We start from the raw sequence: 13,792 nt of genomic DNA on the forward strand, positions 1-13,792 counted from the left end.
TTATTTTGGAGGCGAGAAGACCTAGTACTAGAAAATCTTATGGTGACAAATGGAAAAGATTTTGTGGCTGGAATCAGTCTCAAGGGATGAGCACAGCAGTGCCCAATTTACCTCAAATTTTGCAATACTTAACTGAGATGCTTCACAAGGGCCTATCTTTTTCTTCTATAGAAATCCATGCCTCAGCCATTTCAGCTCACGACAACACAGAACCCCCCTTCTCTCATCCTCTACTAAAGCAGTATCTCAGAGGGGCCAAAAACTTAAGGCCACCCAGGAGAGCTCCAACCCCTGCCTGGGACCTTAACTTTGTATTGGAGAAACTCACTCTACCTCCTTTCGAGCCAGCTGCTACTGTAGATTTAAAATTTCTTTCCTGGAAAACAGCCTTCATTTTAGCAATCACTTCGGCTAGAAGGATTTCTGAACTACAGGCTCTTATGGCAGTGGAGCCTTTCATCATCTTTCATGCAGACAGGGTGTCACTCAGGACCAACCCATCCTTCATGCCCAAGGTGGTATCCAATGTGGCTCTTAATCAGTCCATTCATTTACCAACTTTCTTTCCCAATCCACAGAACAAAGGGGAGCGGATTCTGCATTCATTGGATGTACACACTTAGATTTTACTTGGACAGGACTAAATCTTGAAGAAAATCTGAACAACTGCTGGTAGCATTTGCTGCAGGGGCAGATGGAAATGCTATTTCAGAACAAACCATTTCCAAATGGATAAGCCATTGTATTCATTTCTTCTATAAGCACCATGGAAAACCTATCCCCCAGGGGATCAGATCCCATTCCACCAGGGCTGCATCTACTTCTACAGCCTTTCTCAGAGGTGTTCCTACCAGGGATATTCTAGAAGCTGCTACCTGGAGTTCAGTTCATATTTTCACCAAGTACTATCATTTACCAATTTTCTCTAAATCCAGAGCTGGCTTTGCCACTGCTGTTTTGCAGGGCCTTATAGCCGGTCCTAATACTGTATAAATCTATCCTCCCAACCTTAGCTTTGGGAATCTACCCAAATGTAATGACTGCAACAGTGAATACACTTGAACATCTACATTTATGGTAAGTGTACACAAATGTACTTTTCTATACTTAACTCCTCCTTCTCCTTGCCACCACCCTTAGTGGTGATGTAGCACCAGGTTTCTGTTTTGGAGTACTGTTCACTGTTTATGCTTGCCCTTAGGTAATCTCATGCAAAGAAGATGTTTATGCAACTACTGCTAAACTGATGACACACTTATACCTCACCTTTCTTTAGCATCCTGAGTCAGCTATGAATTTCCTCATGGATTATCTTGACTGATCCAGCCAATGGAGTCCTTGCAACTTGATAATGCTCAATATTTCCAGGATAGTTGCTGTGGCAGTTCATACCACACATACCTTTCAGAGTTTCTGCTTTGAACAGATGTGTAATATATGTAGCTGGCAAGCTGGAATTTCTGTCAAAGTGTATAATCTTTGAGTAATTGTCAACAAAAGACTGACATTTAAGGGCCAAAGGGCCAGGTGTCAGCTGTTTTTAAGCTTTCATGCTTCCATCTTAGAAATATGGCCTTCATTAGACAGCATGTTCAAATTAGAGATCTGTCATTTCTATGACAGGCTTTGTTATCTTATTTCTTGGATTTATACAACTTCTTGTAATTGGTGCTTCCAGACATAGTAATTGACACTTGCATTGCCTTCAGAATTCTGCAACATGACTCGTTCCTGGTTCTCCCCCACCCCCACCACCACCATTTAAGGCATCTCTGCAAACTCTGCACTGACTGACTGTTCAGGTATATTTACGAAGCCCCAGTTGTAGTTCTTCTTAGCCCTACATGACATGGGAGAAAGGTATTTGTATCTTACCCCCTTCTCATACCCTCCAGTCCACTACAGTGATGCTGTCAGTAGCTCATAAAAGTTGTTTGATTCTTCAGGTGTCCTTTCCATTGCCTTACAGACCCCACACATCTGCAATGTACCATCTTGGCGGTTTAGGGACTCCACCACACTGAGTACACTCAAGAGGTCCCTTAAAATACACCTGTCTGATCTGCTTTTTAATAATGACATTTTTATTGTATCATCTCCTTTGGATATTTGTATTTATTGATAATGCAATTTTATGGTGTGTGTTTTGCTGACTTGTACAGTACTTGGTTCTTAAATGCTCGAATAAATTTAAGCTTCAGCTTAAACTTAATGGCTGCTTGGTTTAATTACAAGATGTTTGATTTGATTCTAGGCATGTCAACATTACAACAAAGGAATGGGATATTATGGATCTTGCACTTTCAAAGAAAAATGTAGCAAACTTCATATCTGTCAGCACTTTCTGCATGGAGCCTGTAAATATGGTGACAAGTGTAAGAGGTTCCACTATTTGGACAGGAATGCAATTAACATGCTGGAAGAGCAGGGACTTGGACCTACGTTGATAGTCAATCTGCTGACAATATATCAGAATAATTATGAAATTAATAATCCTAAACGTGCTGAATCTAAAGGTAAGGCAGCCAAAATTTAGCTTTTGTTACGTGACATTTTTCTTTTTCATAGTAAATGTCTTAGCCCAGTATTTATCATAAGACAGTGATGGCACAAATGTTCCAAGGAATAGTTTTTTTTTTTTTTTTTTTTTTTTTTTTGGAGCTTTAGTGAGACAAATATAAAAAGAGAGAGAGAAAGCAAAAGAGAAGGGCAGAAAAAAGGAGATAATCTTTTAGTAATGACCATGAAGTATAGCAACATTTACTTTTTATGCCATAAGCAGCACTGGTTAATTATAACTCTTGATGCAGCATGATTTTAATGGGAAGGTCTGCCAAGTTCAGAAAGGTTTTTGTCAACATAATTTTTCCAAACCATGCCTCAAAGAAGTGTTGATATTTTTCGAAAAATAGGAACTACAGGAAAACTTAAAATACATTCATTTCTTGGAAAACTCTATACCAGTAATGAAACGTGATCTTTAGGTTGTGTTTCATTTTAAATGTAGGCATGTGTATACATACATATACACACACACACACACACACACACACACACACACGTTTATGTGTGTGTAATATATATATATATATATATATATATATATATATGTATAGGTCTACTTCTTCAAAGAATCAAAATTTCACATCGAACTCCTGATCAGTGAAGACCAGATGATCGAAGTTGTGAAATATCAAACATTGTGAATAGAGATTGCTGTACAGTGTGGACTGGGAAATTTACCGTTCTCTTCACTTTAGTGTGATCTTGGAGTTGGTGTATGTAAGTAGCAGGGGGTGTGGGGGGTGAGACGTGAAAGAAGACATTTTCACCTGTTAGATTTTTTTTTTTTTATCTTTGATATTTCACAACTTTAATCATCTGGTCTTCAATGATCAGAGGTTTGGTGCTGTGAAATTTTGATCCTTTGAAATGTACCCTACATACATGCATACATAATATATATATATATATATATATATATATATATATATATATATATATATATATATATATATATATGACCGTCTCTCTCAGCCCCAGAAGACTAACTACTGTCACTCCGGCTCCTTATATATTCAACACTGAAGCTGTTTTATGTATTATTTACAAAAATAGTTGCATTTGAATGCAAATATGGTTGCAACTAGTTATTCTTTACTTGAAAAGGCATACATTTCACTCAGTGTAATTTTTTACAAGTAACACAAGGTAGAAATAGTATGATTGCTTGTGGTGGATGTCTATTTGATGCTTGACTACAAAAAACAAAAAACAATTTTTCATTTTTTTCTTTTTTATCATTTTAATTTATTATTATTTTTTGACAGATTTGGTAGATCTTTGTTTTCTGTAAACAGATGTCCCCAGATATTTAAATGTATCTCATTCCATAAAGTTAATTGGTCCCAAGCAAAAGTATTTTGTGGTTTTCCCAGAAGAACTCATGCATGTAGTGCTTTAGTCTAGTTAAATACGTTGTTAAGATACATACTGAAAGACTTCCAGAATGGTTGCACACTGAGTAACAGCTTAATTTCAGCTTTCCCAGAGTGAAAACAGAAACTCGGAAAAAAGAGCCAGTGAATTTGTCTTTTTGGGTAAATTACAGTTACTGGCTAGTAAGTACACTGCCTGGATGCCAGGAAAGAAGAAATTTAGAGCACCTGAAAGAAAATCAGTCACAAAAGGTGAGGAAAAAACACGGTCTGGGAAGAATTCTGCAGCTGTCCAACAAAAAAGCAGCTTTGGTACAAGACATGATTTCCAGTAGTCTAGAGGAAAAATAAATCAGATGTGCTCAGAGCCGATTAAAATAAATGAAACACTGAAGGAGTATGTCAACTCAAATAACAAAAGGAAAAACTGGAAGATGCTTTAATCAGATATTCGGATAAACTGATAAAACTGCAAAAATCAGAGGTTGAAATGAAGATGAGGCTGCTCAATAAGAGATATTTCAAAAAATGGTAGAATTAGTGGATGAGCATGTAGGGAAAATCCAAGTTTTTTTTTTTTAACAGGAAACATCAAATAATGTAGGGAAAACCTGAGATTGTTTTAAACAAGGAACATTTTTATTAAATTACCACTTATGACATAGGCAATCATACATTTATATCAATAAAAACAAACCATATTGACATATATTTTTATTTGCAAACATTATACATCACTTATAATCTCTCCAGTCTGTATCAGTCAAGCATTATATAGTTCATTCAAATCCCATCTTTTTTAAACTTCATTCCACCTCCAAAACATTATTCTGCATGTTTTGTTCCCACAATCCTATCAGCAGAAAGAGTTGATTCTGAAAAAAAAAATACTGTGGCAGAAGGACAAAGTACTAAAAGTGGGTGACAGTAGAATATTTGTGGGGATGATTACTCACTGTACACCAGGCAGAAGAGAAGTAAATTTATTCCAGAAATCAGAGAATATTGAGAAGCAGGTGTGATATTGAAGCTGCTATGTCCAGCTGTCTTCTGAAGTTTTTTTTCCTGCAGGGTAAAAAATCATTTTTTGATGCAGAACATGCTAATGAGGAAATACAAATGTTTGTCCAGCAAGAAATGTGCTATCACACAGAATGGGACTCTGCTTTAGAGAGACTTGTCAGTGAAACCTTTTCCAATGTTCCAAATGAAAATGCTTGCGAGACAGAGAAAAGCACTGCAGTTGACTAGAAGAACTATGAGTATGCTAGAAAAGAACCACAGACTGGAAATGGGAGATGGAGAGCAACAGGAAGAAAACCAGCAACTCGGAAAGTAGTAAATAAATGTAGGATTACAAATATCAATCACATTTGTGAAATATGATGGAACAAGAAAATCTGGATATATTGGATTTATTTTGTTTTACTTTGTTAAACTTGTATGGGACTCCAAAGCATATCCCCTACGTCATGTCATTAATGTAGAGAGGGAAAGAGAAAATAAATAACTCTAAGTAAAACAATTTTTGTTCTTAACAGTATTTTATAAAATATGACATATACCACGTCATATAGTAAATCGTTTCCAGTTATTATTTTTTTGTGTTATAGGGATACTAAAGTAAACAGGTGCCTTTTTTCCTTCTTCTTTCTTTTTTTCTTGATTAGTTTGAAGAAATGTAGGCAGTGAAATATGAAAAGAGAAGAAAGCCTGGACAAAAACATGTTTAAGATAATAGGATGTAATCTTAGGTTCTTTAAGATAATAGGCTGTAATCTTAGTTTCTTGAGGCGAGGGATGGGTTGTAAAAGTATACTGATCATGATATAAGTAAAATTGTTATGCTTTTTCTTACTTCTGCATAGGGAAATGACCAGAATAAGGCCCTTGGCTTGATCTAATAACACGTTTTAAGCAGAAGCAAATAAATAAAAGAACATCAAATGTAATGAAAAGTTTTCTTTTAGAAAATACATGTTCACAGTACAACATGAGACTCTTGTAGCTGACGGCAACTGTGTATCTGGTTCTTATGTTTTTATGGAGACAAGCTGATAAAAGGACAATAAAAACAGAATAATTTTTTCTTTCAGTGGCTAAAAAATTATGTTTTTGGAATGCATTCAAGCTGTTTTTACAAATGAGAGAAGAATAAAGGTAAGACAAAGTCCAACAATCCTTAGTGCAAGTAAAAGCACAGACTGTATCATGTATCTTAGCATGGATAAACTTCATTATAGGTCAGTTAAAGCCTGTGAGTGCAATTGTTGATCTGGGTCAAGTGCTCCTATTAGGAGGGTTAAATGTTATTATTTGAAGATGTGCATAGTTTTGTGTGTTTGTTTTAAGTTAATATGTTATAGGGTTGTTCTGTGGGTGTTTTTTTAGGGTTTTCATTAAAACAAAAAGTCTTGTAAGATGTGACATAGATTCAAAAGTATACGACAAAAAATGTATAAAAGCTCATTCTGCTAAACAGTAGTGTATGCATGTAACACAAAAGCTGTAACTAGACATTTAAAAAACTGTTATATATAACAGGTGGGAATGATATCTTCTTATCTTAATGGCAGCACTTTATATATTATCTTTGAGCATAAATGGTCTCACAGTTATATAAAAATAAGAGTAGTGAACTATGTTATGAAATGCAGATTACAAATTGCTATGCTACAAGAGACACATTTGTAAAGAAGTGAGCATGTGAAGTTGATAAAGAAAGGATTTCAGGATGGTTATTCAGCAGACTTTCAGGGACAAAGGAAAGGGGGTGTACTTACATTAATTGCTAGAAGAGTTCCAGTAGTGATAAAAGAAGGAAAAAAAGATAATAATAGAAGATTTGTAGTATTAAGGGGCTACTAGCAAGGGAGGATTATGCTGGCATATATTTATATTCCACCTAAAACTTTTACAGTAGAGTTTAAGAAAATTCTGGGAGAACTAATCAGCTTTCAGGAGGGAATATTGGCTTTAGGGGTGAACTTGAATTTGATTTGCAACAGTGGGGATGTGTCAGGGGGCCTAGAATGAAATCTGTAACAAGAGGGTGATTTTTGAAACAAAATTATGAAAATATTTGGTATGGAAGATTGGAATTCAGTAGTAGGAGCTTGGACAGACTTTACTTATTATTCCCCAATATATAAAAACTTTGCTAGACTAGATAAAAATTATATTTCACATGAACTTGCTTATTTAATTAAAAGTTTTGATATACATCCAATAACTATTTCAGATCAGGCACCAATAATAACTAAAATGAAAATGCAACATAATGAAATAGACTGGGGCTTCCCCACCTGCCTGTTAAACAGAGATGGGTAAAGGAAATTTATTTGGAAGTTATTAGGAAAGATAGAATTCTCTTCAGAAAATATAGCTAGGGAGTGGGATGAAATGAAAGTGGAGTTTAAAAATAGGGCAAAAATAAAAGGAAAAAGATGTATAGTTAAGAAGTATCAAGAATTATTTAGAAGGACTGACACTGGTTAAAATATTGCGGAATAGAAGAAATCTCACAGAACAAGAAGAGGCACAACTTTAGAGTTCTAAAGAAAAAATAAGGGACAACTGTGATAATGTGCATGTGTTTAGAAATATTGCTGTTAAACAACTGTTTTTGATAACTGCATTGCACAAAAGCTTTTAGCATAACAACTCAGGCAACAGAAAGTAGAAAGGGCTGTTGCCAAGCTTAGGCAGCCTATAACAAGGAGAATAACTAGAAATCTTATAGAATTATTAGAAATATTTCAGAAATTTTATGAAAGTTGGTAAAAAACAGAGAAATGTGAAAATCAAGAAAAAGTACAAATGGAAATGTTTATGGAAGAATTAAATATGCACAGGTTAGAGGTAGAGGAGGTTCAATTATTAACAGGAGATGAAATAAAAAGGGTGATGTATAACCAATCTACAGGAAAGTCTCTAAGAATAGATGGTATTCCTGTGATAGTTTGGAAGCTAGGAGGGAAGAAAGTGATAAAGATCTGGAATGGTTTTGTTTACCGATATTTTAAAAGGAGGGAAAGCACAGACATTCTGGAAAAAGCTGTGGTGGCTGTAATACCTACAGATGGTAAAGACCTAACACATCCTGCCTCATATAGGCCCATTTCAATTTTAAACCATGATTATAAAACATTTGTGTCTATAATGAATAAAAGAATGGCAAATATGAAGACAACATTGATAGATATGGATAAGTGTGATTTTGTGGAGGGGAGGCAAACATTTGACAACATTAATAGAACAGTAATGATCCAGAGGGAAGCAAAATGTAAGAAAATTCATCTGTTGTAGGTGGGTCTTGATGCAGAGAAAGCCTTAATGAGAATAGGCAGGGATTTTTAAGAGTAGGGCAATGTAAGCATTTGCATTTCTCAATACAGTAATAAAGTTAGTGGAAGCATTTGTATTTCCCGATACAAGAATAAAATTAATTAGAAGTATATATGAGAGATCAGAGGCAAACATCAAAGTGGGAGGGTGCCTCTCTGATTAGCTGTGTTTGAACAGAGGAACCAGGCAGGAGTATTCTCTTTCACCTTTGTTAATATCTTCCCTGTCAGGGATTGATATCAGAGTGCTCTGTCAGGTGTAATGAATGTAACTGAGGAAATTATTTTTTGAGCTGAAATACAAGATTTGGAGTGCCTAGGCATAGTAAGGCCCTGTTAATTTTAATTAAGGTGGTTGCCAAAAAAGCAATTACTTGAAAATGGAAATCAAAGTCTAAACCGACCTTTCTTGAAGTACTGAAAATTTTTTCCAAAACTTTTGGGTTTCTGATATCATGATGGAAATGGACCCCATTTGTAAGTCAGGGTATAGTTAAAGTTGTAAAAAACAAGCAGGTAAAAGAAACAGCTGGGCAGCACAGGTATAAACATTTTTTTTAAAATAAATACATAAAAAACTAGATGCAAACAGAGAAATAAAAAAATAGATAAGTTGTTTTCACCTACTCTGGGTGCTTCATCAGATCTAATAAAACATCATTAAAAACGCTTTTAAATACTATAGAAGCAACATCTCAGACCCTGTGACTTTAATACAGTTCTTAAAGGGATATATTCATTTAGACCTTTACCCCTAGTAGCCTGCAATAACATTATCCACTTAGTTTCTAATCATTCAGTATGAGTCCTTATATCACTTCCAGTAGTATTAATACTCTCTGCTTGTTTTTTACAATTTGTTCTTATCTGAACCAGCGTACTTGCTCCCGATTTGTTTTGTATTTGGTGTAATTAAAGTTCATGAAATTAGTACTGTTTCAATTTTTGATGATAGCCAAAATTGCTCTTTGCAGCACCCACAATAGGCCCAGAACTGACTCCTTCTGCAGTTCATGTGGAGTTACAAGTATTAGTAGCATATCTAAATACAACTGTAGATTCTTTTTTGTAAGACGCTTTGCTCCTACTACTATCTGAGCTGTCTGGGTATCTTTTTCCACATTGCTCTCATTTCTGCTCACAAATCCTGATATTTTATGACTTTGTATCTCTTTGTACATGAGACACTGTAATAGCTAAGGTTAGCAATTTCAGTGATCAGTGCTACTCTTTTCTTTCTTTCACAGAATACTGTATCTTGTTTTCTCACATCTGTTTTTGTGGGTGATCCCATGTAATATACACCTCAAACTTCTCTATAATGCTTTGTGGTTCATGTTTGCAGTGCTTCTCAACTATTTCTATATTGTAGTGTTTACAGTCTGCAATGCAACAGTCTTGCCACATTATTGTCCCTTCAGTGTACAGGTCCTCTACCATGAGTGCATCACACCCAGCAACAAGGTGTGCAGCTGTTTCCAGTTCTTTTTTTTTACAGAATCTACTTTTGTCCGTTTGTCCCTCATGTTCAGTGGACTTTGTAAAACAACATATACATAGTCTACTATCCTGGGCTGTCGTTATTAACCTTTCATCCTTTGGTGCCAACTCACTTGCCCTTAACAATTCCTATGTTATAGGTTCATAGATAAGTACTAGGCTAGCTGCTCTTGTGGACCTTTTTAAGCCTAGTCAATTTTCCTTTTTGTGCTGGAAATATCCCATTTGGTTGTAAATTGACCTTACCCATCCCATGGTCAATAATTATATATTACCCTTAATGAGAATAACTGGGATCATACCATAGATAATTTGAGGGGACCCATGTATAGGATAAAGCATTTAGGAGTTGCATCTGTCTGTTATTAGTACAAGGGGCAGTCCTGGGGTAATTTTTTTGTTTCCCATCCATATAAGTTACATTTTAAAATGGACAGGGATGAACTTTGTTTATATGGATGGGGAGTCTGTTCCATAGCAGAGATATCCTCTGCAAAATGAATTTGTCCCTCCAAACCATTCTATTGATGTCACAGAAGACGTTTAGATCCCTAGAACAAGTATTTCTGATGCCATTTGACTTGCTGATATGCAGTAAATCCATCGGTAATGGGTTGGAGTATGACTTATATGCCAGACCCAAGTCAGTTCTTAGAAGTGTGTGGGATACCAAATACAGTGACAGGGCTTTGAGTTGATCCATGTAGGACATGTTGTTTAGACCTTGTATCCTTTTAATAAGGCATGTTTGTGGGTGTTCCAGTTTTTGCATGTGTCTGGATGAAACTTGGCAAAGGGGGCATTATATTCATTGATTGGCCTAATGAGGGCTGAGTAAAAGGGGACAATGACATCCCTAGAACTGTACATAATCTCTTTGTTTATAAGCTGTGCAATATAGAAGAACTTTATTAAAACAACAGACGCATGTTGGTCAGGTTGGGTCACTGTCCACATAAGTTCCCAAATCCTGAATAACTGGGTCAACTCTTAAGGATATATTGTCAGTGTGGTAGTTCCCTGGGTAAGATGATTTCCCAAAGGATACAATAATATATTTTTTGGCATTTAGTTTCAGACCATGATTTTGACACCAGTTGTTTATTTGAGATAAACCTTTCTGCAGAACGGCTAAGTCATTTTGGGATTTAGTGACTGCTCCTAGATTGCCATCATCTGCAAACTTAGTCAGCCAGAGCCCTTTGGTATTGGCTTTTACTTCAGAAAAGTAGATACTAAACAGGAGAGGTCCCAGCATAGAACACTGGGGGGACACCATTCATGACTTGTATCTTTGTGGAGGTAACTTCTCATCTTTTGATTGTCTGCATCGTATCTGTGAGCCAGTTGGCAATCCAATGAGTGATACAGGAGTTTATTCCCAGTTTAGTTAGCCTTTCTACTATTCCTGAGTGGGGAATTGTGTCAAAAGCTCTGACCGGGTGGAGGCATGCTCTCTACACCTTTCTGCCCATCCATTGCTTTAGTGTCTGTTTCAAATAATTCCACCAGGCTGATTAAGCATGACTTGCCCTTATTGAATCCAAACTGAGATGATATGTATAAACAAACGTTGCTCTGAATCCACAAACAGTCCTTTAATAAAACCCATGTAAGTGATTTTGTTTCCAATAGTTACAGAAAGATGTTTCTGTAACTGTTGGAAATGAAAGCACTTACATGGATTTTATTAAAGGACCGTTTGTGGATTTGGAGCAGCGTTTGTTTTTTATTGTTTTGTTTTTGTTGTCTGTGGGCTTGGTTACTGTGCATATAGATATAGGTATATATATATATATATATATATATATATATATATATATATATATATATATATATACATATATATATATATATATATATATATACGTATAAATATATGTATGTGTGTATATATATATATATATATATATATATATATATATATAGGTTTACTGTTGAAATTGCAACATCACGATGACAGTCGAGGAGTCATAGTCGGAAACACAGATGTCGAAGACATTATAATCAGTCGAGGAACGGTTTTAACATGGGTCGAGGTAGGGAAGATGGTTGTAGTAGGGAATAATACTGTACACCTACCTCGACCCATGTTAAAACCGTTCCTCAATTGATTATAAAGTCTTCGACATCTGTGTTTCCAACCTTATGCGTTTGACCATACGACAGTCGACCGAGTGATGTTCACAATTTCAATAGTAAACCATATATATATATATATATATAAATATACACACACACACACATATAGATCTATATCTATATACATCTGTGTGTGTGTGTGTGTGTGTGTGTGTGTGTGTGTGTGTGTGTGTGTGTTTGTGTGTGCGTGTGTGTGTGTATGTGTAGAAACATGGTGGCTTTTTAAGAGATCAGAAACACCGTTTTGTTCATAGGTTCATAGGTTCATAGGTTTATACTAGGCTATCTGCCCTAAGGCATTTATAAGCCTAGCCCAAAGTTATGTGGCTTACGCCACCCCTTATGTTAGAAATAATGTGCCCATTAGTTTGTTGTGCCTCTGTCCAGCAGTGACACAGAGATGATTCCCGGGGTAAACCTCCGATCTCCCATCCACCGGTCAAGATTTCTCATGAACAGAGCCAGCGAGGTGCTCTGCCTCACATGGACCGGGATTTTATTCCACAGCATGGGGAGTCTCTGGGTGATAAATCTATCCCTCCAGCACGTCCTATTTATATCCGTGCTAAGGTTTAAGTCACTTGCTCTAGTGGTTCTGGTGGATTTGGATTTTTTGAGGTGGAGCATGTCCATTAATTCCGGGTTGGTCATGGCCTTGTATGTCAGGCACAGGTCACCTCTGAGCAGACGGTATGCAACTGAATAGAGTTGGAGTTTCTTCAGTCTGGCAGTATATGACAGGTTTTGGAGTCCCTTTATCCTTTTGGTGAGGAACTTTTGGGGTCTCTCCAATTGCTGCAGGTGTCGGGTGAGATACATCCCAAACGGGCATTGTACTCGATCATTGGTCTGATAAGTGAAGAGTACAGGGGAACAATGACCTCACTTGATCTGGATGTGAATCCCTTCATGATCAGATGGGCAATGTAGAAGGTCTTTCGAACCACTTTAGCAATGTGAGTGTCAAACGAGGCCACTGTCAACCTGGGTACCCAGGTCCCTGATAACCTCTTCTGTGCTTAGTGGGTTGCCATCTATATGGTAGCTTGGGGTTACCTTGTTTTTCCCGAAGGGTATGACTATACACTTTTTGCGTTTAACTTCAGGCCATGGCTCTGGCACCAGCTATCAGTTTCCATGAGACCCTCTGAAGGATGTCTGTGTCCGATGTACTATCCACTATGGCACCCAGTTTGCAGTCATCCGCAAACTTTGTCAGCCATAGTCCTCCTATGTTTGCCTGTACTTCTGAGAAGTAGATGCCGAACAATAGGGGCCAAGGACTGAGCCCTGTGGGACACCACTTGTAACCGGCTTGGAGTCTGACATGGCTCCAGCAACTCTAACCCTGTGGGTTCTGTCCTTTAGCCAGTTTGCAACCCATCTTGTGACATATGGGTTTACATTTAAGCTGGTAAGTTTCTCTATGATACCCGAGTGGGGTATTGTGTCGAAAGCTTTTGCAAGGTCAAGGTAGGCTGTATGGACTGCCTTTCCCTCATCAATGGCCTTGGTAACTGTTTTGAAGAAGTCGACCAAGTTCAAAAGGCAAGATCTGCCCTTGACAAAGCCAAACTGGGTTGGGTCCAAGGTCTGCAAGTCCCCTATGTCCTTGTTTATGAGTTCCATTATGATCCTCTCCATAGCTTTGCAGACCAGGCTTGTAATTACCAGCGTCCGTAGAGGCACCGCCTTTGTGGAGTGGGACCACAGTTGCCGTATGCCACTCCTTGGGCACATGTCCTGTGGTAAGGCTAAGATTAAACAGCTGCCTTATGTGCGGGTTTAGTTCTTCATTGAGTTCATGTAGCACACAGCCGGGGACACCATCCGGTCCCATTGATGCTGTGTTTTTAGCTTTAGAGA

At 37.1% G+C, this 13,792-nt stretch overlaps 1 protein-coding gene across 1 annotated transcript in view; it reads left to right on the plus strand.

The window, feature by feature from the left end:
- Window positions 1-13,792, plus strand: part of LOC122815565 (protein mono-ADP-ribosyltransferase PARP12-like) — an 882,722-nt gene that overhangs the window by 281,937 nt on the left and 586,993 nt on the right. Inside the window, exon 3 of the mRNA XM_044088162.1 lies at window positions 2,255-2,516. Within this exon, the coding sequence (XP_043944097.1) occupies window positions 2,255-2,516 (262 nt within the window). The remainder of the gene's footprint in view (window positions 1-2,254; window positions 2,517-13,792) is intronic.

Source organism: Protopterus annectens, chromosome 11.part0 (genome assembly GCF_019279795.1).
Source record: "Protopterus annectens isolate FY-2018-M chromosome 11.part0, PAN1.0, whole genome shotgun sequence".
Taxonomy (NCBI): Eukaryota; Metazoa; Chordata; order Ceratodontiformes; family Protopteridae; genus Protopterus; species Protopterus annectens.